This window comes from Strigops habroptila, unplaced genomic scaffold, assembly GCF_004027225.2.
Source record: "Strigops habroptila isolate Jane unplaced genomic scaffold, bStrHab1.2.pri NW_022045614.1_ctg1, whole genome shotgun sequence".
NCBI classification, from domain to species: Eukaryota; Metazoa; Chordata; class Aves; order Psittaciformes; family Psittacidae; genus Strigops; species Strigops habroptila.
The window spans coordinates 22,634-44,271 of NW_022651092.1; the positions used below are offsets into that span (position 1 = coordinate 22,634).

Consider the following 21,638-nt stretch of genomic DNA (forward strand, 5'->3'; position numbering starts at 1 on the left):
CTTGGGGTCACCTCCGTCACCTTGAAGGCCACGTCGGATGGGTTGTAACCAGCATAGTTGGCTTGGGGATGGGCTGGGGTCACTGGGGGCACCTTGAGGACACCCTATAGGATCACTTCGACCAACCCATGGACCATAGAATGGGTTCTTGGGCCAACACAAAGGCCTTGGGGGGTGATACATGAGCTTGAAGGCCACGTAGGATGGGTTGCCACCACCATGACTGGCTTGGAACCCCCCTTTGCCCCCCCCATTGACCCCCCAACCCCTTCCTGGCCCAGCCCAGACCCCCGTTGGTGCCCGTGGGGCGCTGTGGGGTGCTGTGGGGTGCGTTGGGGGGGTGACTCACTGCCGGAGCTCGGCCTTGACGGGGCTGGAGACGCGGGGGTAGCAGACGCTGAAGAGCCCGCAGGCCGAGGTGCGCGACGTGAACCAGTCGCCCCCCGCCAGGCGCTTCACCAGCGGCACGAAGTGCGCCTCCAGGTCCGGCGGCGCGTGCTCGTGCGACACGGCGCGCAGCGACTCCACCGCCTTGTCCCGCACCACCGTCTCCTCCACCGTGGCCAGGCTCTCCAGAGGCGGCTGCCGACGGCACCCCGGCGGCGCCCGTGGGCGTCGGTCAGCACCCATGGAGATCAATGGGCACCCATGGACATCTAACCCAACCCAAGCAGCACCCAACTCAACCCAATGGGCAGCTAACCCAACCCAAGGAGCACCCATGGACATCTAACCCATCCCAATGGGCACCCAACCCATCCCAATGGGCACCCACAGACATCTAACCCATCCCAATGGGCACCCACAGACATCTAACCCAACCCAATGGGCACCCATGGAACCCAATGGGCATCTGACCCAACCCAAGGGGCACCCAACCCAACGGGCACCCAATGAGCATCTAACCCAACCCAATGCACATCTAACCCAACCCAATGAGCACCCATGGAGCTCAATGGGCATCTAACCCAACCCAAGGAGCACCCATGGACATCTAACCCATCCCAATGGGCACCCAACCCAACCCAATGGGCACCCAACCCAATGGGCACCCAATGGGCATCTAACCCAACCCAACCCAATGGGCACCCATGGAGCCCAACGGGCATCTAACCCAACCCAATGGGCACCCATGGAGCTCAATGGGCATCTAACCCAACCCAATGGGCACCCAACTGAACCCAATGGGCATCTAACCCAACCCAATGGGCACCCATGGAACCCAAAGGGCATCTAACCCAACCCAATGGGCACCCATGGAACCCAAAGGGCATCTAACCCAACCCAAGGGGCACCCTGGAGCCCAATGCGCATCCAACCCATCCCAACAGGCACCCAACTCAACCCAATGGGCACCCATGGAGCCCAATGGGCACCCAATAGGCATTTAACCCAACCCAATGGGCACCCATGGAACCCAATGGGCATCTAACCCAACCCAAGGGGCACCCATGGAGCTCCATGGGCATCTAACCCAACCCAAGGAGCACCCATAGACATCTAACCCAACCCAATGGGCATCCAACCCAAGCCAATGGGCACCCAACCCAATGGGCACCCAATGGGCATCTAACCCAACCCAACCCAATGGGCACCCATGGAGCCCAATGGGCATCTAACCCAACCCAATGGGCACCCATGGAGCCCAATGGGCACGCAATGCACATCTAACTCAACCCAGTGGGCACCCAACCCAACGGGCACCCAATGGGCATCTAACCCAACCCAGTGGGCACCCAACCCAACCCAATGGGCACCCAATGGACATCTAACCCAACCCAGGGGGCACCCAACCCAATGGGCACCCAATGGGCATCTAACCCAACCCAGCGGTCATCTAACCCAACCCAATGGGCACCCAACCCACCCAATGTCCATCCAACCCAACCCAACGGGCACCCAATGTCCATCCACCCAAGCCCATGTCCCGCAGGTGCGGGGTGGGGGTGGGGAGCACCCATGGGTGCAGGGTCCGTACCAGCAGGCAGTGCACGTACTCGGGGCCCCCCACGAGGGCGGTGAAGGTGCCGAGCTGCTCGGCCAGCGCCAGCAGCACCTCGTCCTCATCGTAGATGGTGTCGGGGGGGGGGGGGGGCACCCGGCTCAGCGCCGGCACCCAAGGGCGCAGCACCCAAATACCCCCGGAGCCCCCTAAACCTCCCTAAACTCCTTTAAGCCCCTCCCACTCCTTAAGCCCCTCCCCATCAAGCCCCTCCCACCTTTAAGCAACCCACCCCTCAAGCCCCTCCCCTTTAGCCCCCCAAAGCCCCTCCCACCTCAAGCCCTCCCCTTTAAGCCCCTCCCACCCTCAAGCCCCTCCCACCCCGAAGCCCCTCCCTTCCTTTAAGCCACTCTTACCATTAAGCCCCTCCCACCCATCAAGCCCTTCCCCTTTAGCCCCTTCCCACCTCAAGCCCCTCCCTCCCTTTAAGCCCCTCCCATCCTTAAGCCCCTCCCACTTCCTCAGGCTCCTCCCCTTCAAGCCCCTCCTTCCTCAAGCCCCTCCCTCCCCACAAAGCCCCTCTCACCTGAAGCCCTCTCCCTCCCCTTTAAGCCCCTCCCCTCTAACCCCTCCCTCCCCTCAAGCCCTTCCCTCAAGCCCCTCCCACCCCTCAAGCCCCTCCCTCCTTTAAGCCCCTCCCACTCAAGTGCCTCCCTCCTTTAAGCCCCTCCCACCCCTCAAGCCCCTCCCCTTAAACCCTTCCCACGTTTTAAGCCCCTCCCCTTTAAGCCCCCTCACTCCTCAAGCCCCTCCCTCCCCTCAAGCACCTCCCCTTTTAGCCCCTCCCACATAAAGTCCCTCCCTCCCCTCTAAGCTCCTCCCACTTCAAGCCCCTCCCACCCCTCAAGCCCCTCCCTCCTTTAAGCCCCTCCCACCCTCAAGCCCCACCCCTTAAGCCCCTCCCACTCCTTAAGCTCCTCCCACCTCCATCGGCCCCTCCCATATAAGCCCCTCCCACCTGAAGCCCCTCCCACCTCAAGCCCCTCCCTCCCCTTTAAGCCCCTCCCCTCCCCTCAAGCCCCTCCCACCTCTCAAGCCCCTCCCTCCTTTAAGCCCCTCCCCTTAAGCCCTTCCCATCTCTTAAGCCCCTCCCCTTTAAGCCCCTGCCACTCCTCAAGCCCCTCCCCTTTGAGCACCTCCCTCCTTTAAGCCCCTCCCACCCCTTAAGCCCCTCCCACACCTCAAGCCCCTCCCACCCCTCAAGCCCCTCCCCTTTCAGCCCCCCTCCTTTTAGCTCCTCCCACCTCAAACCCCTCCCCTTTGAGCCCCTCCCACCCCCTTAGGCTCCTCCCACCTCAAGCCCCTCCCACCCCTCAAGCCCCTCCCTCCCCTCACCCCTCCCACTCCCTTAAGCCCCCCCCAAGCGGGGGGGGGGGGGCCGATTTTGGGGTGCCTTAAGGCCCGTTTGGGGTCACCCCTGACCCCCCCACGTTGCCCCCCCCCCACATATGGGGCCGGGGCCCCCCCTCACCGGTGAGGAAGGGCAGGAGCTCGCTGCGGGTGCGCTCGACCCCCAGCGCCAGCGCGATGGTCGACAGCTTCTTGATGCTGTTCAGGCGGAGCTGGGGGGGGGGGGGGGACAGGCGGGAATTGCCCCCCCCGGGGTAAATGGGAAGGGGAGAGGGGGGGTTAAGCACCCCCAGGGGGAAAGGGGGGGGAAATGGGGGTCGCGAGGGGGGAATAAAGTGGCCTGAGGGGGAGCGAAAGGGGCTTCTGGGGGGGGGAAATTGGGAATTGCCCGCCCCCAGGGGCAAATAAGCCAACCCAAGGGGCAAATAACCTACCTAAAGGGGTAAATAAGCCACCCAAAGGGGCAAATAACCCACCCCAGGGGCAAATAACCCACCCCACAGGGTAAATAAACCACCCCAAGGGGCAAATAACATACCTAAAGGGGTAAATAACCCACTCAAAGGGGTAAATAACCCACCCCAGGGGCAAATAACCTACCTAAAGGGGTAAAGAACCCACCCCAGGAGCAAATAAGCCACCCAAAGGGGGAAATTACCCCCCCCCAGGGGGCAAATAAGCCATCCGAGGGGCAAATAAGCCACCCAAAGGGGTAAAAAACCCACCCAAAGAGGCAAATACCCCCCCCCAGGGGCAAATAAAGCCCCTTCTGGGGGAGATAACACCCCTATGGGGGCATAAAGGCTGCTCTGGGGGCAAATAACCCCCCCAGGGGCAAATAAAGCCCCTTTGGGGGGGGGGATAACACCCCTATGGGGGCAAAAAGGCTGCTCTGGAGGTAAATACCCCCCCCCAGGGGCAAATAAAGCCCCTTCTGGTGGGGGTAACACCCCCATGGGGGGCAAAAAGGCCCCTGTGGGGACAAATACCCCCCTTAGGGGGCAAATAAAGCCCCTTGCTGGTATGAAACCCCCCCCCTCGCCGATCCAACCAATCAAGAGCCTTGTCTCACGGCTCCGCAGCACCGGGGCAGCACAGAGGAGCGCTCCCATTGGCTGCGTCCCCCCCCCGCCGATCGCCGGGCCTCTCCCATTGGCCGCAGGCAAGGCGCGGGAGCTACCCCACCGACAGGGGGCGCCGCAGCGCGGGGAAGCCACCGGCGCGCCTCGACCAATCAGAAGCCCTCTCATAGACTAACTCCATCCCTCCACCCAATCTCAGCGCGTTTCTCATCCGCACCGAAGGCAACGACGAAGCGCCCCCCCATCACCACCGCCGCCATTTAACGCCGCTCCCCATTAGCCCGCGAAGGGGGGGGGGAGGCGGTTTCAACCAATCAGAGCGGCTGTTTCATGGCCGCCATTAACGATGGAGAGAAGCGATGGCGGCCGCAGCCGCAGCACCGGAGCCGGGACACCGGAGGGCAGCGGCGGCGGGGAACCGGGACCGCCGGTACCTGCACGTCCTCGTTGCGGAGCTCATCGATGAGGACAGCGATGGGGTAAAGCGAATCGTCTCCGTCGGCCGCCGCCATCTTCTCCTTCTCCTTCCTCCTCCTCCTCCTCCTCTGCCGCCGCCCCGGCTCTGAAGGGCCGCACGGGGCCGCCCGTCCCGCTTTTGCAGGGTCTCCCGGGCGCTGATTGGACGGCGCCGCCTTAAATCCAGCCTCCGCGCCATCGCCATTGGTCAGCGCGGAGCGGCGGAGACACGCCCCCTTGCGCAGGGGAGGGAGGGAGGGTTTGGCGCGCCCGCCCCTTCCCTCGGCGTCTGATTGGCTGGAGGCGGTGATGGACAGGGAGGGGGGCGGGGATAAGGCGTTGCCTGGCAACGGAGCGCTGCTGTGGGGGGGTGATGGGGATGAACTGGGACCCAATGGGGCCAAACTGGGACGAACTGGGACCCAATGGGGCTGAACTGGGATGAACTGGGACCCAATGGGGTCAAATTGGGACCCAATGGGGTCAAACTGGGACAAACTGGGACCCAATGGGGTCAAACTGGGACCCAATGGGGTCAGACTGGGACAAACTGGGACCCAATGGGGCCAAACTGGGACCCAATGGGGGTCAGACTGGGACCCAATGGGGCCAAACTGGGGTGAACTGGCACCCAATGGGGCTGAACTGGGACCCAATGGGGTCAAACTGGGACCCAATGGGGCTGAACTGGGATGAACTGGGACCCAATGGGTTCGAACTGGGCCAAACTGGGACCCAATGGGGTCAAACTGGTCCAAACTGGGACCCACCGGGTTATACTGGGACCCACTGGTTCCTACTGGTCCCAAACTGGGTCCTACTGGTCCAAACCGGTTCCTACTGGTCCCAAACTGGTTCCTCATGGTCCAAACTGGGTCCTCATGGTCCAAACTGGGTCCTAATGGTCCAAACTGGTTCCTACTGGTCCAAACTGGCTCCAAACTGGTTTCTACTGGTCCAAACTGGTCCCAAACTGGTCCCAAACTGGTTCCTCATGGTCCAAACTGGGTCCTACTGGTCCAAACTGGTTCCTACTGGTCCCAAACTGGGTCCTACTGGTCCCAACTGGTCCCAAACTGGTTCTTAATGGTCCCAAACTGGGTCCTAATGGTCCTAACTGGTCCCAAACTGGTTCCCACTGGTCCAACCTGGTTCCTATTGGTCCAAACTGGTCCCAAACTGGGTCCTACTGGTCCAAACTGGTCCGAAACTGGTCCCAAACTGGTTCCTACTGGTCCCAAACTGGCTCTTAATGGTCCCAAACTGGTTCCTACTGGTCCAAACTGGTTCCTACTGGTCCAACCTGGTCCCAAACTGGTCCCAAACTGGGTCCTACTGGTCCTAACTGGTCCCAAACTGGTTCCCACTGGTCCAAACTGGTTCCTACTGGTCCAAACTGGTCCCAAACTGGTCCCAAACTGGTTCCTACTGGTCCCAAACTGGGTCCTACTGGTCCCAAACTGGTCCCAAACTGGTTCCTACTGGTCCAAACTGGTTCCTACTCGTCCAAACTGGTCCCAAACTGGTCCCAAACTGGGTCCTACTGGTCCCAAACTGGGTCCTACTGGTCCAAACTGGTCCCAGACTGGTTCCCACTGGTCCAAACTGGGTCCTACTGGTCCAAACTGGGTCCTAATGGTCCCAAACTGGTTCTTAATGGTCCCAAACTGGTTCCAATGGCCCCAAACTGGCCCCAACCGGTTCCAACCACAGCCCGATCCTCATTCAAACTGGTTTATACTGGGCGCCCACCAGGGGGCGCCGCCGCGCTGCCATTAACACCATCCAACACCCCCCTCCCCCTTCCCCATTGGCTGCCGAGGAGGAAGGGGGCGTGTCCCCGCGCTCCCATTGGCTGGCGGGGGGGGGGCGGAAGGGGCGGAGCTCTCAGATGCGGCCGGCGGCAGCGAGACGCTCGAGCAGAGCGGCCACGTTCTCGACGCGCTGCCCCCCCTGGCGGCCGGGAGGTTCCTCCAGGCGCAGCACCCGCAGGCGGGGGGGGGCCGGGGGGCACCCCAAGAGCTCCGGCAGCGGCAGCAGCTCCAGGGGCTTCTTCTTGGCTTTCTATGGGGCACACACGGGGGAGATGGGGTCTATAGGGGGGCTATGGGGCACATATGGGGTCTATAGGGGGTCTATGGGGTGTATAGGGGGTCTACAGGGGGTCTATGGGGTGGGGACACCCATAGGGTGGTGGGACCCATAGGGTGGGGGGGCACCCAGTGGGTCTATGGGGCACATATGGGGGTCTATGGGGTGCCTATGGGGTCTAGAGGGGGTTTATAAGGGGTCTATGGGGGGCTTAGGGGGTCTAGTGGGAGTCTATGAGGTGCTTATGGGGCCTAGAAGGGGTGTATGGGGTGCCTATGGGGTCTACAGAGAGTCTATGTGGTGCCTATGGGATCTTGAGGGGGTCTATGGGGATCTATAGGGGGGCTATAAGGGGTCTATAGGGTCTGCAGGGAGTCTATGGGGGATCTATAGGGGGTCTACAGGGAGTCTATGGGGTCTATAGAGCATCTATAGAGGGTCTATGGGGTCTATAGCGGTCTATAGGGGGTTTATGGGGTCTATAGGAGGTCTATGGGGGTCTATGGGGTCTATATGGGGTCTATAGGGGGTCTATGGGGGTCTACGGGGTGCCGAGGGGGTCTAGAGGGGGTTTATAGGGGGTCTATAGGCGGTCTACAGGGTCTATAGGCGGTCTACAGGGTCTATAGAGGGTCTATAGGGGGTCTATGGGGTCTACAGCAGGTCTATAAGGGGTCTATGGGGGGCCTAGGGGGTCTAGAGGGGGTCTATGGGGTGGGGGCACCCATAGGGTGGCGGGACTCATAGGGTGGGGGGGCACCCAGTGGGTCTATGGGGCACATATGGGGGCCTATGGTGTGCCTATGGGGTCTAGAGGGGATATACAGGGTCTATAGGGGGTCTATAGGGGGTCTATGGGGTCTATAGGGGGTATATGGGGTGGGGGCACCCATAGGCTTGGGGGCACCCATAGGGGTCAGTATCCCCATAGGGACACCTTGGGTGCCCTTAGCCCCCATAGGGACGTCATTCGCTCCCATAGCTCTCTGTAGGTATCTATAGGGTTATCTATAAGCGCTATAGGTCACTCACCATGATGCTGGACAGGGTTGTGTACTGCTGCTCTATGGCTATCTATAGGTACCTATAGGTGTCTATAACTGTCTATAGGGTGATCTATAGGTATTGCAGTTATCTATGGGTACTTATGGGTATCTATGGGTATTTATAGATGTCTATACGTGTCTGTATGTGCCTATAGGTGCTATAGGTGCATGTATAGGTGACTCACCCTGATGTTGGGCAGCGATGCGTACCGGGGCTTGTTGAGCCACATGGGTGTCTATGGCTCTCTATGGGTCTCTATCGGGATCTATGGGTCTCTATGGGTCTCTATAGGTGTCTATAGGTGCTATAGGTGACACTCACCATGATGTTGGGCAGGGAGGCGTACCGGGGCTCGTTGAGGTGCAGCTCTCTATGGGCGCCATGGGTGTCTCTATGTCTCTCTATGGGCACTATGGGTGTCTCTATGGGCACTATGGGTGTCTCTATGTCTCTCTATGGGCACTATGGGTGTCTCTATGGGCACTATGGGTGTCTCTATGTCTCTCTATGGGCACTATGGGTGTCTCTATGGGCACTATGGGTGTCTCTCTCTATGTCTCTCTATGGGCACCATGGGTGTCTCTATGTCTCTCTATGGGCACTATGGGTGTCTCTATGGGCACCATGGGTGTCTCTATGTCTCTCTATGGGCACTATGGGTGTCTCTATGTCTCTCTATGGGCACTATGGGTGTCTCTATGTCTCTCTATGGGCACTATGGGTGTCTCTATGGGCACTATGGGTGTCTCTATGTCTCTCTATGGGCACTATGGGTGTCTCTATGGGCACTATGGGTGTCTCTATGTCTCTCTATGGGCACTATGGGTGTCTCTATGGGCACTATGGGTGTCTCTATGTCTCTCTATGGGCACTATGGGTGCTATAGGTGTATCTATAGGTGTCTCTATGGGTGACTCACCATGATGCTGGGCAGCGACGCGTAGCGCGGCTGGTTGAGGCGCAGCTCTCTATGGGCACTATGGGCGTCTCTATGGGCACTATGGGTGTCTCTATCGCTATCTATGGGTGCTATAGGTGTATCTATAGGTATGTCTATAGGTGTCTGTATGGGTGACTCACCATGATGCTGGGCAGCGACGCGTAGCGCGGCTGGTTGAGGCGCAGCTCTCTATGGGCACTATGGGTGTCTCTATCACTATGTATGGGTGCTATAGGTGTATCTATAGGTGTCTATAGGTGTCTCTATGGGTGACTCACCATGATGCTAGGCAGTGACGCGTAGCGCAGCTGGTTGAGGCGCAGCTCTCTATGGGCACTATGGGTGTCTCTATGAGCACTATGGGTGTCTCTATCGCTATGTATGGGTGCTATAGGTGTATCTATAGGTATATCTATAGGTGTCTGTATGGGTGACTCACCATGATGCTGGGCAGCGACGCGTAGCGCGGCTGGTTGAGGCGCAGCTCTCTATGGGCACTATGGGCGTCTCTATGGGCACTATGGGTGTCTCTATCGCTATCTATGGGTGCTATAGGTGTCTATAGGTGTCTGTATGGGTGACTCACCATGATGCTGGGCAGCGACGCGTAGCGCGGCTGGTTGAGGCGCAGGTCGGCGCTGAGCACGGCCGGCAGCCGCAGCCGCAGCGTCTCGAGGCCCCCGTCCAGCTCCCGCTGCACCCGCACGGCCCCGGCCTCCAGCGCCAGCCGCGACACGAACGTGCCCTGCGGCACCCGCCACCGGATACACCCGGATCAGTGCTGGGGTGCAGGGCTCAGCACCCGGATACACCCGGATCAGTGCTGGGGTGCAGGGCTCAGCACCCGGATACACCCGGATCAGTGCTGGGGTGCAGGGCTCAGCACCCGGATACACCCGGATCAGTGCTGGGGTGCAGGGCTCAGCACCCGGATACACCCGGATCAGTGCTGGGATACAGGGATCAGCACCCGGATACACCCGGATTAGTGCTGGGGTGCAGGGCTCAGCACCGGGATACAGGGATCAGCACCGGGATACACCCGGATCAGTGCTGGGGTGCAGGGCTCAGCACCCGGATACAGGGAACAGCGCCCAGGGACACCCGGATCAGTGCTGGGGTGCAGGGGTCAGCACCCGGATACACCCGGATCAGTGCTGGGATACAGGGATCAGCACCCGGATACACCCGGATTAGTGCTGGGGTGCAGGGGTCAGCACCCGGATACAGGGATCAGCGCCCAGGGACACCCGGATCAGTGCTGGGGTGCAGGGAACAGCACCCAGGGACACCCGGATTAGTGCTGGGGTGCAGGGCTCAGCACCCGGATACAGGGAACAGCGCCCAGGGACACCCGGATCAGTGCTGGGATACAGGGGTCAGCGCCCGGATACACCCGGATCAGTGCTGGGGTGCAGGGCTCAGCACCCGGATACACCCGGATCAGTGCTGGGGTGCAGGGCTCAGCACCCGGATACACCCGGATCAGTGCTGGGGTGCAGGGCTCAGCACCCGGATACACCCGGATCAGTGCTGGGATACAGGGATTAGCGCCCAGGGACACCCGGATCAGTGCTGGGATACAGGAGTCAGCACCCGGATACACCCGGATTAGTGCTGGGGTGCAGGGGTCAGCGCCCAGGGACACCCGGATTAGTGCTGGGATACAGGGGTCAGCACCCAGGGACACCTGGATTAGTGCTGGGATACAGGGGTCAGCACCCGGATACACCCGGATCAGTGCTGGGATACAGGGGTCAGCACCCGGATACACCCGGATTAGTGCTGGGGTGCAGGGGTCAGCGCCCAGGGACACCCGGATTAGTGCTGGGATACAGGGGTCAGCACCCAGGGACACCCGGATTAGTGCTGGGATACAGGGGATCAGCACCGGGATGCACCCGGATACAGGGGATTAGTGCTGGGATACAGGGGATCAGGGCCGGGATACAGGGAATTACTGCTGGGATACAGGGATCAGCACCCAGGGACACCCGGACACAGGGGATCAGCACCCAGAGACACCAGGATTAGTGCTGGGATACACCAGGATACAGGGGATCAGCACCCAGATGCACCCGGATACACCAGGATTAGGGCCAGGATACAGGGGATCAGCACCGGGATGCACCCAGATACAGGGATCAGCACCCAGAGACACCAGGATCAGCACCTGGATGCACCCGGATACAGGGAATTAGTGCTGGGATACAGGGGATCAGCACCAGGATGCACCCAGATACAGGGGATCAGCACCCAGAGACACCAGGATTAGTGCTGGGATACACCCAGATACAAGGGATCAGGGCCGGGAGACAGGGAATTACTGCTGGGATACAGGGGATCAGCACCCGGATGCACCCAGAGACACAGGATCAGCACCAGGATACAGGGGATTAGTGCTGGGATACAGGGGATCAGGGCCGGGAGCAGTATGGGATGGGGCCAGTATAGAATGGGATGGGAGCAGTACGGAATGGGGTGGGAGCAGTATGGAATGGGATGGGACCAGCATAGAATGGGATGGCACCAGTATGGATGGGATGGGACCAGTATAGAATGAGATGGGACCAGTATGGGGTGGGAATGGGACCAGTATAGAATGAGATGGGACCAGTATGGGGTGGGAATGGGACCAGTATGGATGGGGTGGGACCAGTATAGAATGGAATGGGAGCAGTATGGATGGGAGGGGAGGAGTATAGAATGGAATGGGAGCAGTATGGAATGGAACGGGAGCAGTGTGGATGGAAGGGGAGCAGTGTGGATGGGATGGGAGCAGTATGGATGGGACGGGCCCCATATGGACTATGGGGGGGTCTCACCTGGGCCCAATCCAAGGCGGCGGCGAGGAGCTGCCCCGTCTGGTTACAGTCGTCGTCAATGGCCTAAGGGGGGACAGGCACCTATAGGGGCTATAGGGCGCCCCATAGGGGACACAGGACCCACAGGCACCCTATAGGGGCACTAGGGAGACACAGATCCCCCCCCCCGGGCTCTATGGGGGCGCTGTGGGGGATCTATGGGGTTGTATAAGGTTCTATAGGGGCCCATAGGGGTGTCTATGGGGTGTCTATGGCGTATCTATTGGGTATCTATGGAGTGGCTATAGGGTAGCTATAACGGTGTCTATGGAGTGTCTATAGAGTATCTATAGGGTATCTAGAAAACTATTTACAGAGTATAGGGGTGTGTATGGGGTGCGTATCGAGGTGTCTACAAGGTAGCTATAGAGTATCTATAGAGTCGCCTATAGGGTATCTATAGGAGTCTATAGGGCTGTCTATGGGATACCTATGGGTGTCTATAGAGTGCCTGTAGGGGTATCTGCAGCGTACCTATATGGTACCTATAGCAGCGTTTATGGGGTATCTAGGGATATCTGTAGAACTCTGTATTGCTGTGTATAAGACATTGATAGTGGTTTATATAGGTATCTATAGGCTACCTACAAAAGTCTCTAATGGTGTTTATTCTGTACCTATGGTGTATTTATAGAAGCGTCCATAGTGATATCTATAAGAGCCTATAGACACATCTATATGGTACGTATGGGGCATGTATAGGGGTGTCTACGGGGTATCCATACAAGCGTATAGACGCGTTTATGGGGTATCTATAGGAGTTTATAGGGGCATCTATGGGGTACGTACAGGGTGTCTATAGGGGTATCTGTAGCAGCCTATAGGAGTATCTATAGGGTACCCATACAGATGTCCATAGGGTATCTATACCAATTCATATGAGTATCTATAAGGTACCTATAAGGATACCTATGAGCTATCTATAGGAGTCTATAGGGGTATCTATAGGGTATGTATAAACATGCCTATAGGCTATCTATACCACTCTCTACAGGTATTTATATGGTACCTACAGAAATGTCTGTGAGGTATCTATATGAGTCTATAGGGCTACCTATAGGGTACCTGCACCAGTCTATAGGGCTATCCTATCTATAGGGTACCTACATCAGTCTATAGGGCTGTCTATAGGGTACCTGCCCCAGTCTATAGGGCTATCTATAGGGTACCTACACCAGTCTATAGGGCTATCTATAGGGTACCCGCACCAGTCTATAGGGCTATCTATAGGGTACCTACACCACTCTATAGGGCTATCTATAGGGCACCTACACCAGTCTATAGGGCTATCTATAAGATACCTGCACCAGCCTATAGGGCTATCTATAGGGTACCTACACCAGTCTATAAGGCTATCTACAGGGTACCTATACCAGTCTATAAGGCTACCTATAGGGTACCTACACCAGTCTACAGGGCTATCTATACGGTACCTGCACCAGTCTATAGGGCTATCTATAGGGCACCTACACCAGTCTATAGGGCTATCTGTAGGGCACCCCCATAGGCGCCCATAGGCGCCCCGCGGCGCTCACCTGCTTGCCCAGCAGCACGAGGTGGGGGCTCTCCCGCGCCACGAGCCGGCTCAGCGCCGCCGCCACCTCCCGCGGCCCCAGCGCCGGCCCCCCCGGGGGCACCTCCACCAGCACCGCCCGGTCAGCGCCCAGCGCCAGCGCAGTGCGCAGCACCTCCTGCAGGGGGAGACACAGAGCACCCATAGCACCCATAGCACCCATAGAGACACATAGCACTCATAGAGACACATAGGGACCCATAGCACCGCCCGGTCAGCGCCCAGCGCCAGCGCAGTGCGCAGCACCTCCTGCAGGGGGAGACACAGAGCACCCATAGCACCCATAGCACCCATAGAGACACATAGCACTCATAGAGACACATAGGGACCCATAGCACCGCCCGGTCAGCGCCCAGCGCCAGCGCAGTGCGCAGCACCTCCTGCAGGGGGAGACATAGAGACATAGCGCCCCATAGCGCCCATAGGGACCCATAGCACCACCCGGTCAGCGCCCAGAGCCAGCGCAGTGCGCAGCACCTCCTGCAGGGGGAGACATAGAGCACCCATAGCACCCATAGCACCCATAGGGACACATAGGGACCCATAGCACCGCCCGGTCAGCGCCCAGCGCCAGCGCAGTGTGCAGCACCTCCTGCAGGGGGAGACACAGAGCACCCATAGCACCCATAGCACCCATAGAGACACATAGCACTCATAGAGACACATAGGGACCCATAGCACCGCCCAGGCAGCGCCCAGCGCCAGCGCAGTGCGCAGCACCTCCTGCAGGGGGAGACACAGAGCACCCATAGCACCCATAGCACCCATAGCACCCATAGCACCGCCCGGTCAGCGCCCAGCGCCAGCGCAGTGCGCAGCACCTCCTGCAGGGGGAGACACAGAGCACCCATAGCACCCATAGCACCCATAGGGACCCATAGCACCGCCCGGTCAGCGCCCAGCGCCAGCGCAGTGCGCAGCACCTCCTGCAGGGGGAGACACAGAGCACCCATAGCACCCATAGCACCCATAGGGACACATAGGGACCCATAGCACCGCCCGGTCAGCGCCCAGCGCCAGCGCAGTGCGCAGCACCTCCTGCAGGGGGAGACATAGAGACATAGCACCCATAGCGCCCCATAGACAGACATAGGGAGACACAAAGACCATAAAGACACATAGAGAACCATAGAGACACATAGCACCCATACGGACTCATAGAGACCCACAGCACCCATAGGGACGCATAGCACCCACAGGGACCCATAGAGACCCATAGGGACCCCATAGCACCGGTAGGGACCCACAGAGACCCACAGCACCCCATAGCACCCATAGCACCCCACTGTGACCCACAGCACCCCTTAGAGACCCATAGTGACCCACGGCACCCCATAGCACCCATAGGGACCCACAGCACCCACAGTGCCCCACAGCACCCCATAGCACCCATATTTACCCATAGCACGCCATAGTGACCCATAGCACCCCATAGTGGCCCACAGCTCCCCATAGCACCCACAGTGACCCATAGGGACCCACAGCACCCCATAGCACCCAGAGCAACCCACAGTACCCATAGAGACCCATAGCATCCCATAGTGGCCCCTAGGGACCCATTGGTCCCATAGCACCCATAGAAACCCACAGCACCCATAGGGACCCCAAACACCCCAGAGGGACCCCAAACACCCAGAGGGACCCATGGCATCCCATAGTGACCCATGGGGACCCATTGCTCCCATAGCACCCATAGAAACCCATAGCACCTATAGGGACCCCAAACAGCCCATAGGGACCCATAGCACCCCACAGTGACCCATAGGGACCCATAGCTCCCATAGCACTCATAGAAACCCATAGCACCCATAGGGACCCCAAATACCCATAGGGACCCATAGCATCCCATAGTGACCCATTGGGACCTATAGCTCCCATAGCACCCATTGAAACCCCAAACACCTTATAGGGACCCCAAACACCCATAGGGACCCATGGCATCCCATAGTGACCCATAGGGACCCATAGCTCCCATAGCACCCATAGAAACCCATAGCACCCATAGGGACCCCAAACACCCCATAGGGACCCCAAACACCCATTGGGACCCATAGCATCCCATAGCACCCATAGAAACCCATAGCACCCATAGAAACCCATAGCACCCATAGGGACCCCAACACACATATAGGGGACCTGGGGTCAGGGCATCCCCATAACCCCCCATAGGGGACATAGGAGGGACCCCAATAATGGACCCAGGCAAGGGGATGAACTAACACCTTTGAGGGGGGAGGGGGGGACCGAGGTCTTTGGGGTGCACCAATGGGGCTAGGGGCGCTCTGGGGCGCACCCAAGGTTATGGGGTGCTATGGGGGGGATCTTGGGGTGCCCATAGGTGCCAATGGGGGGGTTTAGGGTGCTTATGGGGCTGGTTTGGGGTGCCCTGACGATGGCGCATCCCCCCCATTGGCCACAATGATCTCGTCCATGGCCCCGCTCTCCCGCAGCCGCACGGACTGTACCACCATGAGCGGAGGGGGGGGGAACCGGGGGGTTTTGGGGTGCGTGAATGGGGCTGGGGCGCTGTGGGGCGCACCCAAAGGTTATGGGGTGCTATGGGGAGGGGTTATGGGGTGCTATGGGGCGGGTTTGGGGTGACCCGGCTCTGCCGTGTCCCCACATTGACCGCGATGACACATGGGGGGACCCCCATGGATGGCTTTGGGTTGACCCTAGCGGCACCCCTGCGCTCCCTCAGCCTCACGGACTGTACCATCATGAGCTGAGCGGGGGGAACCGGGGGGGTTTGGGGTGCACTAATGGGGCTGGGGGCGCACCCAAAGGTTATGGAGTGCTATGGGGATGTTTTTGGGGTGCCCATGGACGGTTCTGGGGTGCCCCCGTGGGGTTTTGGGGTGCCCACGGGGCTGCTTTGCCGTGACCCGACTACGGCGCTTCCCCCCATTGGCCGCAATGGGCAGCGCCGCTCTCCCGCAGCCACACGGACTGTACCATCATGAGCTGAGCGGGGGAGAACGGGGGGGTTTGGGGTGCACTAATGGGGCTGGGGCGCTGTGGGGAGCACCCAAAGCTTATGGGGTGCTATGGGGAGGGCTTAAGGGGTGCTATGGGGCGGGTTTGGGGTGACCTGGCTCTGCCGTGTCCCCACGCTGGCCACGACGACCTCGGCGGCGTCCCCCTTTTCCCGCAGTCGAACCGCCTCTTCCAAGGCGATCTCGCAGAAGGGGTTCAGCGAGTGCTTCACCCCCTGCTCCTGCACCCCCTGACCCCCCGGCGCCACCCGGACCTATAGGGGACATGGGGGGGACATAGGGCACATAGGGGGGCAATGGGGCTTGGGGGGACATAGGGGGGCAATGGGGCTGGGGGGGCAATGGGGTTTGGGGGGTCAATGGGGTTTGGGGGGCAATGGGGTTTGGGGGGTCAATGGGGTTTGGGGGGAAATGGGGATGGGGGTCAATGGGGCTGGGGGGGCAATGGGGTTTGGGGGGGTCGATGGGGTTTGGGGGGTCAACGGGGTTTGGGGGGGGGCAATGGGACATGGGGGGAAATGGGGATGGGGGGTCAATGGGGATGGGGGTCAATGGGGCTGGGGGGGCAATGGGGACATAGGGGGTCAATGGGGATGGGGGGGCAATGGGGTTTGGGGGGTCAATGGGGTTTGGGAGAGCAATGGGGTTTGGGGGGGTCACTGGGGCTGGATGGGGACACATGGGGCTGGGGGCCACCCATATGGTTTAGGGGCACCCATAAGGTCTATAGGGTTTAGAGGCATCCATAGGGTTAAAGGGCACCCATAGGGTTAAGGGGCACCCATAAGGTCTATAGGGCACCCACAGGGTTTAGGGGCACCCATAAGGTCTATAGGGCACCCATAGGGTTTAGAGGCACCCGTAGGGTTAAGGGGCACCCATAGGGTTTAGGGGCACCCATAAGGTCTATAGGGCACCCATAGGGTTTAGAGGCACCCATAGGGTTAAGGGGCACCCATAGGGTTTAGGGGCACCCATAAGGTCTATAGGGCACCTATAAAGTTTAGAGCCACCCATCGGGTTAAGGGGCCCCCACAGGCTCTATAGGGCCCCCACAGGCTCTATAGGGCTCTATAGGGTTGGGGTCCCCCCCGTACCTTGACGGCGAAGTCGATGACCCGCTTCACCCCCACCAGCACCTTCAGCGGCGCCATCGCGCCCAGGCCACGCCCCCTCCGGCCTAGGCCACGCCCCTTCCCGCGCTAAGCCACGCCCCCTCCCCAAAGCCCGCCTTTTCCCACGCCCCCTCCATTGACAAGCGGAGCCGAGGGGGCGTGGCCTCCATTGATCACGTGATGGGCGTCCGGGACCCCCCTCTTTAGAGGCTGAGGCCGGTTTTGAGGGGTCCAAAGGGTCTGAGGAGCCATAAGGAGCCCTCCCAACAATCTATGGGTGCCCCCCAACTTATGGGTGCCCTATAGAACCTATGGGTGCCCCCAAACCCTATGGGTGCCCCCAATCTTATGGGTACCCTATAGAACCTATGGGTGCCCCCAAACCCTATGGGTGCCCCTTAACCCTATGGGTGCCCCGAAACCCTATGGGTGCCCTATAGACCCTATGGGTATCCCCCAACCCTATGGGTGCCTTATAGACCCTGTGGGTGCCCCTTAACCCTATGGGTGCCCCTAAACCCTACGGATGCCCTATAGACCCTATGGGTGCCCCCCAACCCTATGGGTGCCTCATAGAGCCTATGGGTGCCCCTTAACCCTTTGGGTGCCCTAGAGACCTTATGGGTGCCCCTTAACCCTTTGGGTGCCCTATAGACCCTATGGGTGCCCCTTAACCCTATGGGTGCCCCCCAACCCTATGGGTGCCCCTTAACCCTGTGGGTGCCCTATAGACCCTATGGGAGTCCCTTAACTGTATGAGTGCCCTATAGACCCTATGGGTGCCCCCCAACCCTATGGGTGCCCCCAATCTATGGGTGCCCCCCAAATCCCCCCCCGTACCCCCAAAATCCATCACAAGCCTTTAGAAAACACCAGTTTATTCCCATGATCCCAACATACAAAGGGGGGGATAATAAATAGGGGGGTGTTGGGGGGGTGATGGGGGCTTTGGGGTGCTCATGGGGGGGTTGGGGGTCCTATGGGTGGGGTTGGGGGTCCCCATTGATGATTTTGGGGTTCCAATGGGGGGTTTTTGGTGCCCCCATTGATGATTTTGGGGTCCCATTGATGATTTTGGGAGTCCCATTGATGATTCTGGCCTCCCCAGGGGAGTTTTGGGGGATCCCAGAGCCGATTTTGGGGGTCCCAAGCCTAGTTTCGGGGTCCTAAGGGCTGGTTTTGGGGGTCCCATTGATGATTTTGAGGGTCCCATTGATGACTTTGGGGTCCCATTGATGATTTTGAGCTCCACATTGATGATTTGGGGGTCCCACTGATGATATTGGGCTCCCCATTGATGACTTTGAGGGTCCCATTGATGATATTGGGCTCCCCATTGATGACTTTGGTGTCCCATTGATGATTCTGGGGTCCCATTGATGATTTTGAGGGTCCTATTGATGATTCTGGGGGTCCTATTGACGACTTTGGGGTCCCATTGATGACTTTGGGGCCCCCATTGATGATTTTGGGCTCCCCATTGATGATTTTGAGCTTCCCATTGACGACTTTGAGGGTCCCATTGATGACTTTGAGGGTCCCATTGATGATTTTAGGCTCCCCAGGGGGGTTTTGAGGGGTCCCGGAGCCACTTTTGGGGTCCCGGAGCCACTTTTGGGCTCCCCAGGGGGGTTTTGAGGGGTCCCGGAGCCGATTTTGGGGGTGCCGAGGCCAGTTTGGGGGTGCCAAGGGCTGTTTTGGGGGGCTCAGGTGCGGCAGCAGAACCCGCAGCCCCGGTTCCGGCAGCAGTTGCAGCAATAGGAGCACAGCGGGAAGTGGGAGCTGTGGCGCCGGCGCCGGATTTGGGGGGGCTGGGGGGGGCAATGGGGTTAAAGGGGGGTTTGGGGGACCCCTTTCTCCCCATAGACCCCCATAGCCCTTATATGGGTCCCCCCGTTACCCATATACCCCCCATATCCCACTTATGGGTCCCCCCCTTATCCATATACCCCCCCGTAGCCCTTATATGGGTCCCCCCCGTATCCCTATAGCCCCCCATATCTCTTATATGGGTCCCCCATCCTTATCAATGTACCCCCCAGATCCCTTATATGGGTCCCTCCCTTATCCATATACCCCCCATATCCCTTATATGGGTCCCCCCCTTATCCCTATGGCCCCCCATATACCTTAAATGGGTCCCCCCCTTATCCATATACCCCCCATATCCCACTTATGGGTCCCCCCCTTATCCTTGGTACCCCCATATCCCTCATTGGGGTCCCCCCTTACCCCTATGGCCACCCAATACTCCCCCCCCCAGACCCCATAGTCCCCCCATATCCCACTTATGGGTCCCCCCTTACCCCTATAGCCCCCCATATCCCTCATTGGGGTCCCCCCTTATCCCTCTGTCCACCCAATACTACCCCCCAGACCCCATAGTCCCCCCATATCCCATTTATGGGTCCCCCCCTTAACCCTATAGCCCCCCATATCCCACTTATGGGTCCCCCCCTTACCCCTATAGCCCCCCATATCCCACTTATGGGTCCCCCCTTATCCCTATAGCCCCCCATATCCCACTTGTGGGTCGCCCCTTACCCCTATAGCCCCCCATATCCCACTTATGGGTCCCCCCTTATCCCTATAGCCCCCCATATCCCACTTATGGGGTCCCCCCCAACCCCAACCCCCCCTTGGACTCACCTGTCCATGTCCCCATTGACTTTGGGGGGTGTCCCCCTCATTTCGGGGTGTCCCATCCTGATTGAAGGGGGCCCCCCATTGACTTTGGGGGTCTCCCCATTGACTTCGGGGGGGCCCCATCAGCATCGACCCATATTGCAGCACAGCCTATGGAGGAGGAGAAAGGGGGGGGGGGATATAAAGAGGTGATTTTGGGGGGGTCCCTCCCCCCACCCCCCCATATCCCACCCCATTGCTCACCCCATTCCCGTTGCTATCCATAAGGAAGAGGAGGAGGAGGATGACTCCGGTCGCCTTCATCGTGTCTATGGGGGGGTCCGGCTCTTCCCGCTCCATTTATCCCCCCCCAAATCCACACCCCCCCCCCTTTTCCATCGACATTCCAGGAAGGATCCACCCCCCCACCCCCCCCTTCTCCCCGTGACCCTGATTTGGGTGGAAAAAAGCCAAGTTTGGGGCTTTTGGGGCTTTCCTGGCAGGGAAGGGGGGGCGGGAATGGGGAGGGGCCATGGCCATGGGGGGGGGGGGGGCAGGTACAAGGGACCCCCCATTGAAGTGTATGGGGACCCCCCCCCATATATGGGTCCCACCACCCCATAGGACCCCCCCTCCAAGGTCTATGGGTCCCCCTATCCATGGCCCCCCCCCTTTAAGTGTATGGGGAACCCCAATCTATGGGACCCCCATTGAAGTGTATGGGGAGCCCCCCAGCTCTATGGGTCCCCCCCCATCAGTGACCTCCCCTTTAAGTGTATGGGGACCCCCCACCTATGGGACCCCCATTGAAGTGTATGGAGACCCCCCCCAGCTCTATGGGTGCCCTCCCCATCACGGACCCCCTCTTTAAGTGTATAGGGGGGTCCCCACTTTAGGGTCCCCCATTGAACTGTATGGGCACCCCCCACCTATGGGACCCCCCAATTGAAGTGTATGGGGACCCCACCCCATATATGAGTCCCACCACCCCATAGGACCCCCCCCTCCAAGGTCTATGGGTCCCCCTGCCCATGGGGACCCCCCCCTTTAAGTGTAGGGGGACCCCCGCACCTATGGGACCCCCATTGAAGTGTATGGAGACCTCCCCAGGCCCATGGGTGCCCCCACCTATGGGACCCCCCATTGAAGTGTATGGGGACCCCACCCCATATATGAGTCCCACCACCCCATAGGACCCCCCCTCCAAGGTCTATGGGTCCCCCTACCCATGGGGACCCCCTACCTATGGGACCCCCCATTGAAGTGTATGGGGAACCCCCTCCCATATATGGGTCCCACCACCCCATAGGACCCCCCACCCAGGTCTATGGGTCCCCCTGCCCATGGGGACCCCCGCCTTTAAGTGTATGGGGACCCCCTACCTATGGAACCCCCATTGAAGTGTATGGGGAACCCCCTCCCATATATGGGTCCCACCACCCCATAGGACCCCCACCCAAGGTCTATGAGTCCCCCTACCCATGGGGATCCCCCCCT

At 59.5% G+C, this 21,638-nt stretch overlaps 4 protein-coding genes across 11 annotated transcripts in view; 1 reads left to right on the top strand and 3 right to left on the bottom strand.

The window, feature by feature from the left end:
* Positions 1-110, top strand: part of LOC115603154 (immunoglobulin-like domain-containing receptor 2) — a 4,182-nt gene extending 4,072 nt beyond the window's left edge. The window contains exon 3 of the mRNA XM_030474832.1: positions 28-110. Coding sequence (XP_030330692.1) covers positions 28-110 — 83 coding nt within the window. The remainder of the gene's footprint in view (positions 1-27) is intronic.
* A 214-nt stretch (positions 111-324) lies between these two features.
* LOC115603155 lies at positions 325-5,753 on the bottom strand. The gene is made up of 6 exons (XM_030474833.1): positions 5,732-5,753; positions 5,543-5,618; positions 4,869-5,436; positions 3,477-3,564; positions 1,979-2,082; positions 325-582 (listed from the first exon to the last, which is right to left on the bottom strand). The coding sequence occupies exons 1-6, from the start codon at positions 5,751-5,753 to the stop codon at positions 346-348; spliced, it is 1,095 nt and encodes a 364-aa protein (XP_030330693.1). The 3' UTR covers positions 325-345.
* An 855-nt stretch (positions 5,754-6,608) lies between these two features.
* Positions 6,609-17,623, bottom strand: ETFB (electron transfer flavoprotein subunit beta). Of its 2 annotated transcripts, XM_030474835.1 has the most exons (7): positions 17,499-17,623; positions 16,497-16,655; positions 13,368-13,523; positions 11,794-11,856; positions 9,555-9,713; positions 6,774-6,954; positions 6,609-6,727 (listed from the first exon to the last, which is right to left on the bottom strand). In XM_030474835.1, exons 1-6 carry the CDS (start codon positions 17,553-17,555, stop codon positions 6,778-6,780), a joined length of 771 nt encoding a protein of 256 aa, XP_030330695.1. In that variant the 5' UTR covers positions 17,556-17,623; the 3' UTR covers positions 6,609-6,727; positions 6,774-6,777. The 2 variants fall into 2 exon arrangements, with proteins under 2 accessions (XP_030330695.1, XP_030330694.1); XM_030474834.1 differs by having other exon boundaries at positions 6,609-6,954.
* Positions 16,213-20,487, bottom strand: HAMP (hepcidin antimicrobial peptide). Of its 7 annotated transcripts, none has more exons than XM_030474843.1 (4): positions 20,406-20,487; positions 20,166-20,312; positions 19,216-19,327; positions 16,213-16,235 (listed from the first exon to the last, which is right to left on the bottom strand). In XM_030474843.1, the coding sequence occupies exons 1-3, from the start codon at positions 20,463-20,465 to the stop codon at positions 19,223-19,225; spliced, it is 312 nt and encodes a 103-aa protein (XP_030330703.1). In that variant the 5' UTR covers positions 20,466-20,487; the 3' UTR covers positions 16,213-16,235; positions 19,216-19,222. The 7 variants fall into 7 exon arrangements, with proteins under 7 accessions (XP_030330703.1, XP_030330701.1, XP_030330698.1 ...); XM_030474841.1 differs by lacking the exons at positions 16,213-16,235; positions 20,406-20,487 and adding exons at positions 18,445-18,494; positions 18,705-18,762 and having other exon boundaries at positions 18,949-19,327; positions 20,166-20,281; XM_030474840.1 differs by lacking the exons at positions 16,213-16,235; positions 20,406-20,487 and adding exons at positions 18,450-18,537; positions 18,727-18,762 and having other exon boundaries at positions 18,949-19,327; positions 20,166-20,285.
* Positions 20,488-21,638: the final 1,151 nt, after the last annotated feature.